The 14,686-nt window shown below is 36.5% G+C and overlaps 2 protein-coding genes across 3 annotated transcripts; one reads left to right on the top strand and one right to left on the bottom strand.

Moving 5' to 3' along the window:
• Positions 1,418-11,188, top strand: LOC109229400. 2 transcript variants are annotated; one of them, XM_019394824.1, is made up of 16 exons: positions 1,418-1,757; positions 2,719-2,877; positions 2,978-3,094; positions 3,423-3,507; positions 4,056-4,164; positions 4,258-4,325; positions 4,407-4,532; positions 4,607-4,658; positions 4,728-5,529; positions 5,723-5,926; positions 6,061-6,121; positions 7,799-7,912; positions 8,561-8,674; positions 8,769-8,855; positions 9,938-10,005; positions 10,686-11,188. In XM_019394824.1, the coding sequence occupies exons 1-15, from the start codon at positions 1,645-1,647 to the stop codon at positions 9,962-9,964; spliced, it is 2,238 nt and encodes a 745-aa protein (XP_019250369.1). In that variant the 5' UTR covers positions 1,418-1,644; the 3' UTR covers positions 9,965-10,005; positions 10,686-11,188. The 2 variants fall into 2 exon arrangements, with proteins under 2 accessions (XP_019250369.1, XP_019250368.1); XM_019394823.1 differs by having other exon boundaries at positions 4,607-5,529.
• Positions 12,035-12,579, bottom strand: LOC109230565 (small acidic protein 1). The gene has a single exon (XM_019396039.1). It carries the CDS (start codon positions 12,490-12,492, stop codon positions 12,298-12,300), a length of 195 nt encoding a protein of 64 aa, XP_019251584.1. The 5' UTR covers positions 12,493-12,579; the 3' UTR covers positions 12,035-12,297.

Genomic DNA, 14,686 nt, shown 5'->3' with positions numbered 1-14,686 from the left:
ATATATATAGATAGATAGATAGATAGATAGAAAGTATGTAATTCACATATCACTTGATGAGAAAAATAATAATAAAAATTTGTATTAACCAAAATGATTAAACTTTACCAAGTGACTTGCTTCCAACTCTTCCTATCTCCCTTCTACTTAGTCAAAAAATTATTCTTGACATGTTAACTTCACTCATAAAAACCACTACAAACTAAAAAGGTTGCCTACTACGGCATAATAAATTGAACATGTGGAGGTCGAGCATTAGGGTGGTAGGCTAGGGGTAGTCGAGAGTTATTCCCTCTTTGTACCGGGTAGTCTGATAGAGTTTCGTTAGGAATGTTACCGGTCTTTGTTGTATTCACATTGGTGTTTTGCATAGTTTTGTGTTATTTTCCTTTCACTTATTTGTTGTGGTTATTTTCTTTCTGGTATCTTTTATTGTTACATGTCTTTTCTCTTGTTTCTTTTCTGATATTATTGCCTTTCCTGTTGAGCCCAGAGTCTCCTAGAAACAACATCTCTGCTCTTTTCGGGAAAGGGGTAAGGTCTGCGTACACTCTACTCTCCCCAGCCTCCACTAGTAGGATTTTACTGGGTGTGTTGTTGTTAATGTGCTTATATGAATCCTGGAAAATCAAGAGAATTGAAATTCTACTAACCAATTAGGAGACCAAGTCATAGTTAAGTGACTCATTTTATTTGACAAAGAAGAGAAGAATTAAACTCTCTAATATGAGTAAGTCAACAGCCTTAAACGTAATGACGGGGAGATGGCCTATTATTGAATTGCTAGCTAGCTTTGGTTTGTTTTTGCCACAGCTGAATCTAAAGCTATGATTAAGTTAGTTCTCACAACTAAAATTTATGTAACGCGGTAGGAAGATTGACTTATTCAAACTTTGAAGGGGAAAATTTGTAGTAATCCATAAATATACGACGAGGGATTATCCATATGACACTTTAATATTAGGACGTGAGGTTGTTGTTATGGCTTTTTTTTGGGAACAAAATGAATTTTAAAATATAGAAAAAAAATAAATTAGAGAATTATTCAGTATTTTCGTATAATTGTGAAATTTTGTTGTATCACGAATCTTATTAATTTGACATCGTCCTTCAGTGAATTTAATTATTGAATAATAAATTTTAAATGCAAATCATTTCCTTCTTTTCATTTGATACATTATCTATTCGAAATACTCCAGTTGATTAATAAGAATTCACATTGTCTAATTTTAAAGTTCAAACCCAAAACCCCTAATTAGTTGTGAATATTTTCTTTTCAGTTTTTCACTTAATAGAGAAAAAACAACAGAAAATGAAAGAGTGTACTCACGCGCCAACATAACCAATTGTGATTCAATTTTTCCATCCCACCAAGGACATATATGTCATTTTGCTACATAAGAGGTCAAAGTAAACATATTATTGTCCGACGCCGGAAAATCCAAAGGGAAATCCCCCAAAATCATACGACGTCTTTCTTTCTTCTTCTCATTTTTCCTTATTCCTACTTTGCCCTGCTGCAAGATCTCATATTCCCCCTTCCCTCTCTATATTCCGGTGTAAATTTGCTCCAAATTCGATGGCATTTGTTGAAAATGCCGGAAAATTTTAGGGCATGAGGGTTTCGTTTGAGCAAATAGAATTATGAGGGCGTCACTTTGGCCGGAGAATTCAAGCAGCGATTCATCCACGTCAATTTCGCGGCGGCGGAATTCGCCGCCTCATTCGATTGCCCAAAACCCTAATTGTAAACACAGGTTTATTTTCTTAACCCTCAAAATCCTAAAGATTTCATCTTTATTACATCATTATTGTTATTTTCATTCAAAGATCTGAAATTTAGCTTAATTTCAGCTTTTGGGAAGCTAAATTTAGAGGTTCTGATGGGTTCTATTGGAAATTCAATTAGCAATCCTTATGATTGATCTGAGTTAGCAAAATTATTAATGTGGTTTTAATGATAATTGCATCTTTTAATTTAATGAGTAGAAAAACAAAGTTTTTAGGTTAATCTTAGCTAAAGGTGTGAGTTTTATCAATTATGTTGGGATACTTAATGTTAGCTACTAGCTTAAAGGGTTCACAATGATATGGATAATGGTGATGCTTATGAATTATGATAAAGTTGTTACTGGAATAGGTTTTTGGGCAAAATAATTGAACTTTCAGCTTCAATTGGTTTGGATTCAGTTGGAAATTATTTTTTCAAAGATAGGAAATATATCAGTTTTGTTTAGTGATGTATTTTATTATAAATTTTTATGACGGTGATGTATGGGCCAGCTTGCGCGCACCTTCATTATTCCACGCGTTACCTGCTAGCTCCACCATCACAGGTTAGGCAAATGGAAGAAATCACCTAGTGTATTTGCCTCCGCTGGGATATAAACATGAGCCCTCAGTTTCTTCTTCCTCTTCATTGACCACTAGGCCATACCATTGGGTGCAACTATATTTAGTTATATTACAAGTGGGGTATAGCATAGTGGAAGGGACCTCAGTGTCAAACCTTGAGGGTTTTTTTGGTGTGGGGGGCGGTGGTGGTGTTTACCATATCAAAAAAGTTGTGTTTATTATATACATGGTTTTGATAAACATTGTGAGTATTTTCTCAAAGATAAAACTTTTGTGGTTATGTACAACAGTGTGAAACTTTTAAATTAGATTGCACAGATTTGCTTTTATTTTGCTTGCTGAGGTGGTTTGATTCTTTGCCAGCTGCGGTAACGTCTTTCAGCTGCTAACGAGGAGGGAGGTATCTCCTCGAACTAAACGCAGTTCTAAGAAGTTTTGGGGCGAGAACTCTAAATGTTCTGTTCATTCCTGTGGATTAAAAAGCCAAGTAGCAAGAGACCCGAGACAGGGTCTTATATCATGGTAGTTACATTCTGTCTGTTTTTTTTTATTTCTCACAATGTTAATTATAGCTGCAAATTTTCAATTGTGCCTTCTCACATCGTCTATTTAATTTTATCAGGGTAGAGGCAGAGTCATTGAGACATTTTTCAGCTAAGTATTGTCCACTGTTGCCTCCGCCTAGGTCTACTATTGCTGCGGCATTCAGTCCTGATGGGAAGACACTCGCTTCTACTCAGTCAGTCTCTCTTCGAATACGTTTTCATGTTCAAGTATCTATTTTGTTATGCATTTTAGTGTCTTGCTGGTTAATTTGACCCAATTTCTTACTTCTCCCCTCAGATATTAAAACTGTCTATCTAATACACATCTTTGAGTCAATGTAATAATTGCATATCCATTTCTGTATCCACAGTTGCTATATTCGTATCTTTAAAAAAAGAATCCTCTGTCAATATTGTGAATTGGTATATAAGCAAATATGTCACCTATATTGGGTTGAGTAAATTTCATTATTTATGCTTCTCTGTCAAGTTTGTTGACATATTTTGTTACCATGGCGGCAGTGGAGATCACACAGTAAAGATAATTGATTGCCAAAGTGGAAAGTGCTTAAAGGTGTTAAGTGGACATCGCAGGACTCCTTGGGTGGTAAGGCTGTTTTCTGATCTTTAGTCATCTGAAATAGTTATGCTGCATTCTTGGATGAACTCATTATCTACTTGGAAAACAATATTTCAGTCAATTAGGTACTAATGATAATGATTGAAAATGCCGGGATTTTGGTCGACACAATGTTTAGTAGGCATATAATTGCTTTGAAAAATGTCAAAGAGCTTGAAACATTATTCCTTTTACTTTATGTTTGTGGATATGCTTCTAATGGAGCTGAACTAACTAATCTGATATCAAATATCAATGCAGATAAATGCTTGGTACTTGTCAGAACAAGAAAAATGATAGAAAGATAAATGCTTGATGTTTTGCTCACATGTCTAAGCCCTTCAATTCTTTTGAACCCCACCCCAATGAAAGAAGGCTGCAACTTTTGAGGCTTTTCTATGTTGTCTGTAGTTTTATTTGGCAGTCTCTGGTGGTTCCTATTTCATATGCGTCTTGGCTGTGCTGATATTGCTTCTTTCAACTTTGAATATCTCATTCCTGCATTGATATCTAACATTGTGGTTGAAATTCTGCAGGTTCGTTTCCATCCATTATACTCTGATATACTTGCAAGTGGAAGTTTGGACCATGAAGTTCGTTTATGGGATGCAAAAACTGCCGAGTGTATAGGATCACGTGATTTTTGTAATACCTTGTAACATGTTGCTGGTTGAACAAAAAGCATTGCTCTTTACTCTTTTGTTTGTTAATACATATGGTGGAAATTTTATCCTGCAGATCGTCCTATTGCATCCATTGCCTTCCATGCCCAAGGGGAAGTTCTGGCTGTTGCTTCAGGCCACAAGGTAAGAAACACGGAATCCAATATATTTTGGTTTGTTCATTGCAACTTCTGGTTGTAATGATGATGTTTCAATCTATGGTAGCTGTATATGTGGCACTACAACAGAAGAGGGGAAGCATCTTCACCAGCTATCGTACTAAAGACAAGACGTTCACTTCGTGCTGTACATTTCCACCCACATGGTGCCCCATTTCTTTTAACAGCTGAGGTATTTTCTGGTGCTGTTATTTTGGGTTGTAAGTTATGAATGCTGTAGATCTTATCAACACTCTTCTTTTATAGGTCAATGATCTGGACTCATCAGATTCTTCAATGACGCTTGCAACTTCTCCGGGTAACTTGCGGTACCCTCCTCCTACTGTGTATTTGACAGATGCTCACTCCACTTACCGATCTGCTTCAGCAAATGAATTGCCGATCATGTCTCTACCATTCATGATCTGGCCATCAATCGCTAGAGGTGATCCTAGAATGCCTTTGCAGCAGAGCGATGCAGACATGGCTTCTGACAGCACACAGCACAGAGCGGACACTTCTGCATCTGTCCGACTTCTCACTTACTCAACTCCTTCTGGCCAATATGAACTTTTATTGTCCCCTGTTGAGCCAACTTTATCTCCTGCACAAGCTCAGACTGGTTCTTCTGTTAGGGATACTGAGAATGCATCCGAACCTGTAGTTGATCCTATGGAGACTGATGTGCCGGCTGAGGAAAGAAACAATCAATTTTTCCCTTTCAGTGACCCTGCATACTGGGAATTACCTTTCTTGCAAGGATGGTTGATTGGCCAAAGCCAAGCTGGCCGACGAGCGATTCATTCAGAGCACAGTGGTGCCACAAGTAGTGTATCGGCTTATGGTGAAGTAGAACATCCTCCTGCAGTTCCGTCAGTCATTTCAAACAGTAATCATCCGAGGTCTGGAAGATCTGGTTCTCGTCACCGTTCTTCACGCTCTAGAGCGATACCTGTTGTTGGATCTGGTGATAGCGCTGCTCCCATTAACGTGTTGCATGATGAAAATGATTCTCAAGCTTTTATGAGTCGGTTCCAGTCAGAGATAGCTACTTCACTGGCTGCAGCAGCGGCTCCCGAATTGCCTTGCACTGTGAAGCTCAGAATATGGCCTTATGATGTTAAGGCTCCATGTGCGCCGCTTGATGCTGAAAAGTGTCGCTTAATGATACCACATGCTGTGCTTTGTAGGTGAGATAATTTCTACTGTTAAAAGCTTTGGCTTGAAGTGATATGTATTAATCTTTGAAGGAGGCTACTAAACTGTCACTCATGCTGTACTAGCTGCTTGATCTAATTTTTCTCTTAGGGTAGTTGATGATTAGCCTCTGAACCGATGATTAACTGTTCTGAATGCTTACATGATGTATATTGTTTACTTCAGTGAAATGGGAGCCCACTTTTCACCATGTGGGAGATTTGTAGCAGCTTGTGTTGCATGTATTCTGCCTAACATGGAAGCTGATCCTGGTTTTCACGGACAACTTCACCATGATGCCATGGGTGCTGCAACTTCACCTACCAGACATCCTATTGCAGCCCATCGGGTTATGTATGAGCTACGAATATATTCCTTGGAGGAGGCGACGTAAATACCAAATCTTATGGCTTTGTTTCTTTTCCTCTCTGCTTTCTCTTTCTATTTATCTTTTCCCCTCATTCTCTGTTTCTTTTCCTAGCCTTGTTTGGCTGTTACTTAGGAACTCTATTAACCTGTTGCAGGTTTGGTTTAGTGCTTGTATCTCGGGCAATTAGAGCTGCACATTGTTTGACTTCAATTCAGGTGAGTGCTTACTAGGGTTGTACACCAGATTGCTACTCAGTTTTCATAGAAACTGAGTGGTTCTCTGGAAAAAATGAACTGTAGATGTTTTACTTGTTTTTTCATTTTTGCCTAATCTTCGAGGAAGTAAAAAGAAAATATTAAATTGTTAAATGGGAATAAAATGAAGAGGAAACTCTGTTTTGTCTGTAAGTGAAACTCAAAACTAGTTGAGCATGTGTTAGATAGGAAATTGTGACCTAACGAGGACATAGATGTTGATCTGTTTTTGGAGAGTAAAATTCTTTATGTAAAAAGTTCCCATAGATTGGTGATGAGTCCACTTTATCTTGTTTTACTTTTCTACTTTGGGGTACTTGATTTTGTTTACCCTGCTTTTGAAGTATGAAGGTTCTTTCTGTGGATAAGTTTATTATTTGTTTCAAAAGGGTCTCATGTTTTACCTTGAAAAAGAAATGAGTGGAGACTGGAGAAACAAGTGTGGCTTCACATTATTTCTCCAGTTAAGAAATGTTCAGAGTAGCAATTTTTGTGACTTAGCAACTGTAAATAGCAGCAATGATTGCTCTTACGGACTGAATTGTTATCTTCTCATCAATCAATACATTGAAGTCGGTTCCTGCTTTTGCAGATCATCACGTGTTTGTTTTTTGGTCTTTTTCTTTCTAGTCTTTTTCTGCTTGAAATAGATCTCTGTCTCTGTAAGTGTTTGAGGTATGGATATTTGGTGCAAATCATCTCATCTCTGTTCCTTTGTAGTTCTTTCATTCTCTAGATTTGGAGGATGTTCTGTCTCTGTTGCTTGAAGGATTTAAGCCATCCACATCTAATAGAAAATTATGCAAAGATGTTTGTTTGGGGTGCTCTACAGTGGCAATTTGATGTCGCCACTGTGTGTGTGTGTGTGTGTGTGTGTGTATTGCTATTTAATATTTTCAATCAAGAAGAGATAAATACTTCAAGTTGTTGAGTTTGAGATCCATGCTTTATTCTAAATTAGAGGGTCAGAAGACAAATTCATATATAAGCCTTACTGTCTTAAGTGCTAATGCAATGCCGTTGTCCTGCAACCTGTTAAATGCGTGCCGTGATGACCAGTGGTGTTGCTGTCTCAGTGATATCAGCTTATAGTAGTTGCACAAGGTAATTGTAAATATGCTGGTAATTGATAAAGTAGCAATTGCCTTTTAGAGAGCTTTGAATCAACAAGCATTCAGAGTGAATTCTGATTCTTGTCTTTTGAGAAAGGGATTAGATGTTTTTACCTGCCGTATCCTCGTAACTCTGATTAAGCCGCATGACATTTATATCGTAGGTTTCCCTACACCTGTACAGAATATGTTTGTCAATTTATATTCCCATGGAGTTTTTACATTCATATGGCCAAATTCTTTTACTATTCGTTTTCTCGTGTAACTCTCAAGTTCAGTGTCTATTTTCTATATGCCAGTACCTTGAAAATATCACCAATAAATTGTTCTCAAGATTATGCAAATAATATAAATTTCCTGTCTGACCTGATAAAGAGGATGCTCCGCAAAGTTGTGTGGTCCTTATTTTGAAATAAGTTTTTATAGATATGTCGACTAATACTGTTTCATTTCTGTCCAAAACAACATGCTTTCTGGCTTTCTGATCTGAGAATCTGATTGTGGCTCCACATTTTCTGAAATGCAGTTTTCTCCAACTTCTGAACATCTTTTACTTGCCTATGGGCGTCGGCACGGTTCACTTCTGAAAAGTATAGTGATTGATGGAGATACAACTGTACCCGTTTACACGATTCTTGAGGTGAGGACTTGGTTATATCCTGGCTTCTTATGGAATGTCAGTTTTTCACCACCACCAAGACTGGGTCATGGTACTTCAACATATTACTACAATTTTTCAACACCACCAAGACTGAGATTGGTCACGTAATATGTTGGTCAAACTAATCTCCTGTACCAGTCAAATGGTATCACATAAATAGAATTGTAGAGATTAAAAAAATTGTTTTTAGAAGTACAATCTCAACTACTAAACAAGTTGTGGTGGGCTAAATGAAGTGATGCAGGATATTATTAACTTCAGAACCAGAAAATCCAAAATAAAAAAGATTAACTCATGGTTTTAGGTTCTTCAGGCTCTACTTAAGTTGGTGGAGATGGGCTAGATGAACTGGAGCTAATACGGGCCTGATATGCAAGTGAAATAACTATGTGTTAGGACACGCAGCAGTTTTAATTGGCTTGCTAGTATGTCGTGAAAGTTTGTTCTGTTATGGAGATGCGCATTGTTTTTGGACTGCACAAAACTTAAAAAGGAAGAATTATGCTCCTACTCACATTTTATCGAGAATGTCTGACCGAACCTGATATAAGAATCAATTTTCTTGTTCACAATGTCGGTGTTTATTTTTGTTGTCTCTGTTAGTTCACATTGTGTGTCTTGAATCAGGTCTACAGAGTTTCGGATATGGAACTTGTGAGAGTTCTTCCCAGTGCAGAGGATGAGGTTAACGTTGCTTGTTTCCATCCTTTGGTTGGTGGCGGCCTAGTCTATGGAACCAAGGTGAACATGCAAACATCATGAGTTTCTTGGTTTCAACTATGAAACTGTTTCTCTTCTCAAAAGTATTTCATCTTTTTTTTCCCCTAAATTGCAGGAAGGAAAATTGAGGATCCTCCAATTTGATAAATCAAATGGTTTGGACCGTACATTATCCTGTTTTCCTGATGAAGACATGCTAGAGGTAGTGCCTGAATTCAAAGGTGTCTTATTCTGGTTGGAAGGTTATTGATGATGACTTAAGTAGAAGCTGCAACTAGATCCATCTGTACCAATTGTTCTCCTTTTTTTTGTGGGTGGGGTGGGGTGGGGGGGGGGGCATCGGGAGAATTCGATATTATAGGCTCCTTTCTCGTAATGTAGATTAGATTAAGTCTCTTTGTGAAAGTAGAAGAAGGCTCGGCGTAGTTCTTTAAGGGTTTAAATGTTCCTCTTTGGGGCAATTTAAAAAGCTCAGCAGCTTAAGAACAAAACACAATTGAAGCAAATGATCAGTAAGGCAGTACTGAGTAGTTGCAAAAGGCAAATTAACTAGCATTTTGGAAGGAAATGGACCTAATCAGAACAGAACGTGTGTAGAAAAAAACACCCCCCCCCCCCCCCCCAAAAAAAAAAAAAAAAGGGAGCAAATCGTATAGCGGATTCATGTAGTCAAATCCATTTAGGAGTTAGACATGGTTGATTTTGTTCCTTTTGAAGTTGTAACTTAGTGACATTAACATTACACTCAAGGGGACAAAAGAAAAACAAACATTGTACTGTCGACCGTGAATAAAATGTTCATCCACAATCTCTTCTGCTATCTATAGAGTTGACCTGATATTTCTTCTTAACTTGGTTAAATGCAGAATTTGTATGTCAGAACACTGGTAAAAAGACGCCTTTAAAAAACGATCAATCAACGTAACTTATAACAACCATTAAAGGTAACTATTGATAAAAAAACAACCATTAAAGGTAACAGAGAGTAAATACAACAACAAGAGAAGACAATATCCCAGAATTGAGCTAGCTTCATATGAATGAAGGGGAGAAAAAATAGAGAATGAGGATATGGAAACTCCAGTTACTTGACAAGTACCACTTCCGTCTCTTCAATGTGGTTGCAGCTTTGGGAACCAAAACCACAATCATCATGTATATGTGCATACTTTCTCGTAACCTAGAACTATAAGCTTGAACAAAAAATTGTCAGTAACTGATGTTTTGGTGTGGGATATTTATTATTTCTGTAACTGACATCAATATGTTGCAAATGTAATGCAGGTCCCAACATATGCTTTAGAAGGCTAGAAACTTGTGAAGATAGCAGATGGTCATAATTGTAAAACTTGGTAACTATCTATTTTCTTTTCGATGTTTCTGTGAATGTTGACATATTGATGATTGAATGCTTCCGGCTTCTTTCCTATGTATTTCACATCTGTCCGTGCGACTGGAAAGATCTTTATTACCCGCTTCTCAAACCGATTTTCGATGTGAGCTTCTTATTGGTTGTACCGTTGGAGGTGTTTACAAATTCTTCCATCCCTTTGCATAAATATTAGAGTTGTCCCACAGTAGTTGTCATTTTGCTTCCTGGTAGACAAAGATATGTCGTTAACTAATATTTTGGATATATTCTCTAAATCATTTTGATATGAGGAAACACATAACTATTACGTAGTACATTTTTATGTATATTTTATCTACAACATGAATCAATCTGTGTTTGATTTAAGCCAAAAACTTGTCGGAATGACTACCATAATAGAAAACCAACAAAAAGGAAATGTGGAGACAGTATCAAATTGATGGAAGTCACTTCACCTGGGTAACTTGCTTTATATGCCACCAGGTCGCATGTCGTTACATTCTTCATTTCTTTAATTTCATTCATGAGTCGTATTCTGTCATTTTAATCCTCACTGTCAAACCATTAGTCATGAGTGAGTAGAATTATGCCTCTTGATTTTGTTTGTCTGATGGTCCTCCGAAAAATTTCATTTCTTGTCTAACACATACTACTATTCAGGGTGTCATGAAAATATACGTATCAGGGCAATGACTGGTGGCTGCAAAGTTGAACGTGTTGCTGATGGTGACTGTATAGTTAGTTGAATGTGTTGCTGATGGTGGCAAGAGAGAGTTTATACTTTTGGTTGTGTTCTAACACTAGCCATTACAGACTGACTGATCTTTTTTCGTACTACGAGGGAGTGCAACAAACATTGTGCTTAAACTACGAAGGTGGCTTCAGGAGGGCTGTGGTTCTCTGTGTCTAGAGAAAATACTAACTTTTGATAGAGGAACTGTTGTCGGAAAGTTGGGAGGGGTGAAGAAGTTTGCTGTTTCTGCAAGTTGATATTTCGTTATATTGGTATATGGCATCAAATGTACATCAGAAATTGGATTAGAATAGTTGATTTTCTTTCCAGTGAAGGGGGCAAGAGAAGAAAATGTCTGTCACAAACATTTAAGTGTTTATATGTATTCAACTTTCTATACTTTCTTTCAAATGGTTTTTATTTTTGCAGACGTATGAAAGCAGTTTTTTCAAACTCGAGACAGAAAAAGAAAAGAATAAACATAAAAGAAAATAAAAAAACATTCCTTTCTTTTGAATCTTGATTGTATCTTGATGTTTGAGGGGCAACTGTTCTGAGATGGGTGAACTTCACATGGTCGCTTGGCGTTGTGCTTTATGGTAAAATGTGTTGTGTATTCATCATGTTTTTACTATAAACGAAATTCTATTAAGTTGAATACTTGGAACTCATTAATTAAAGTTATGAATCACAATTCAATGATGGCATCGTTATGCACCTTATCACGAGTGAACTGCTAAGGCTTCAATAGACGAGATCGCGGGGTTTTCAGATTGAACTTAGATGGCAAAATAATCCAAGAGAAGAACACAATGAGAAATGATAGCTTAAGTTTTAGGATTGAATGCAATGAAAGGTGACACCCAGTTTTGCCATTAACAAGCATGGACAATGTTCAATTGGAGCAGTAGCTCGTAGAATGGCGACTTCAGCCAACAGCCACGCATTAACATACGTCTGGTAAACAGTTTACCAAAGTGCTTATAATTAAGTGCTAATAATTCAAAATTAGCTATAAATCCTAAGTTGATCACCCCAAATTTATAACTGCTTACCAAACACATCAACTCCTTATTATCAACGGCTTATTACCGGTTTCAGCTTTAGGGTAAAAGTTCTTTCACAATGTAACCTACTACACAGGTATAAAACTTCAATGAACATAATATTCCATCCATAATGTCAACATTGATGAGTTAATTCTCAGAAAATTAACTACAAGGCTGAGGCGCCATTACTAATTCAGCTTCACAATTTAATAAATAAAACCATAAGATGGCAAAGCCCAAGCTCAGTAATTTTAATCAAACATGATAATCAACGAACATACAATAACCAAATAAACGTTCATATGTTCCATCATTACTTCAACAATTCTAATCAATGGATCAGAAAAGCAACAAAAGATTCAAAAGCTAATCATCAGTAAGCATATAAACATAATCACATTTCCTCGATATTTATCGTTAATCTTTTTTTTCCCCAGAAACTTAACTACAAACGAACAGTTATTAACTACGGTGAAACTAGTTCAAATTTTCAATTGATGTCGGAATCATCAAAGTCATCTTGAAAGGAATTGAAGAAATCAGCGTCAGCGAGACGGAGGTGATCGGAACCTAATAAAGGACCTTCACCGAAAATCTCGAGAGCCTCCACGTCATCAATATCCATCGCCATTGTTGATCCTTGATCCTCTAGGTCTGCCAGGTAGTCCACCGTCATTGGCTTCATCGTCGCCGGAAACTTCTTCCCGGAATTCTCCTTTGTAGATGCTCTGTGAATCGCCAGAAATATTGGAACCTTCGAGAGATTACGGAACGATAGGGGCAGCTATTTATACTTGGAGAATCGGGTCGATATAGAGCGGGTCAAGTATGGACCGACTCCACGTGTTTTTTTTTGCGGAGACAAAAAGAAAAAAGAAAAAAAGAGGACGAAATAGTACAGGAAGAAATACTCCATCCTCCAAAAGAATTACTCTCTCCTTCTATTTTATGTGACGTAATTTCGAGTATGAGGTTTAACTATTTTATTTTTAAGTGAATTTAGAGGTACAGTCTTCAAATTTTCTAATAAAATTTATATATTTTACTATACTACATAATAATTGATAATTTAAAATATTCAAAATCTATATCTATACTATATTAAAAGCACGAAGGCTCTTAGTGAAATGTCGTTCGCCTTTTTTACCCTTTAAAAATAGAGTTCACACTGGACAGAATAGTAATTTAAATATTTTCCTAATATGAAAGAATGATCATTTAATTATTTTCCTAACGGAAAAGGGCCAAAACTATCCCTATCGTTTGTTAAATAGTTTATAAATACCCTCCGTTCATCTATCCGTTCAAAAAAACTATACCCCGTCCATCTATCCGTTCAAAAAAACACACGAAGTTAATTCTATTAACAAAAATACCCCCGCGACTAACGACAGGATGGACAGAGTATTTTTTTTTAACGGTATAGATGGACGGAGGGTATTTATAAACCATTTAGCAAACGATAGAGATTTTTGATCAAGAATCAAATATGGGTCTTGATTTTACCCATTTACCTGGTCCGACCCTATTTATTTGACCCGCCTAATTATTTTCTTTCTTTTTCTTTGTTTTTTTTCCCTCTCTTTTTCCTTATCACCCAGCACACCCACTCTCATCTTACAAAGAATTTTTAGCGTTTCTTTGTTGAAATAAATCTTTCTTTGTGTTTGAAAATATGGCTTTGGCTTTCACTTCATCTGCAATTCATGGCTCTTTGTCCTCCTCCTCTTCTTCTTCTTATGAACATCCCAAAGGTAACCCTTTACTCTTTTTTTTACCTTTTATAGATTCAATCTTTATCCTAGAGTGTGATAATTTCAAGCTTTTTAGCACCTTGGTTTCAATTTTCTTGTGTGCTTGTATCAGTCATATGTAGTTATTTTTTCTCTGTTATTTCGTGGCTCTTTTGTCTTCTTATAAACAATCCAAAGATTTTCATTACTTGTTCCTTTCAAAGTTTCAATATTTCTCCTAGATTTGATTGATATATTTGGACAATTTTAGCATTAGGGCTCAATTTTTTTGTTTCAGAATTTTGGTTTGTTTTGATCCTTGTCTTCTTACTTAACAACCCAAATGTATCTGTTGATTTTCCATTTAAGAGTTTCAATACTTATCCTGAGTTTGATTGGAGAAATTTCAAAATCTGGTTTGAATTTCGGGTTATTTGATTTTGGGTTTTATCTATTCTTTAATTAATTTGTTATTGTGTGTATGCAGTGTCCCAATTGGAGAAGAAGAAAGGGAGAGATCAGATGAGTGGGAATGGGTGTGATAGATACTACCCATTTTTGTAAATGGGTCGGATAAGGTAAATGCGTTGAAATAATATTCATTTTTTGTTCCAGTCAAAGATTGCCACGTGGCCCAATTAAAAAATCCCCTATCNAAAGATTGCCACGTGGCCCAATTAAAAATCCCTATCGTTTGCTAAATGGTTTATAAATACCCTCCGTCCATCTATCCGTTCAAAAAAACACACTCCGTCCATCCTGCCATTAGTCGCGGGGATATTTTTGTTGATAGAATTAACTTCGTGTTTTTTTTGAACGGATAGATGGACGGGGTATATTTTTTTGAACGGATAGATGGACGGAGGGTATTTATAAACCATTTAGCAAACGATAGAGATAGTTTTGACCCTTTTCCGTTTTCCTAATATACGAGACATTGAAATCAGCTATAATTATGATCATCAAATTTTACCATATTTAAGTTATGTAGAGAATATTAATACTTAGGATTCTAAAAGCAATTAAATTTTTATTTTATATAGATCTCCGTATTATAGACCACCAATATTAAAGTTGCAGTAATTTATAATATTTTTCAATCATTCAAAACTTAGATATTAAGAATTCATATTTGTACTACCTTTT

The sequence above is a fragment of the Nicotiana attenuata genome, chromosome 7 (assembly GCF_001879085.1).
Source record: "Nicotiana attenuata strain UT chromosome 7, NIATTr2, whole genome shotgun sequence".
Classification (NCBI taxonomy): Eukaryota; Viridiplantae; Streptophyta; class Magnoliopsida; order Solanales; family Solanaceae; genus Nicotiana; species Nicotiana attenuata.
This window is presented reverse-complemented; position numbering and strand designations above follow the sequence as displayed.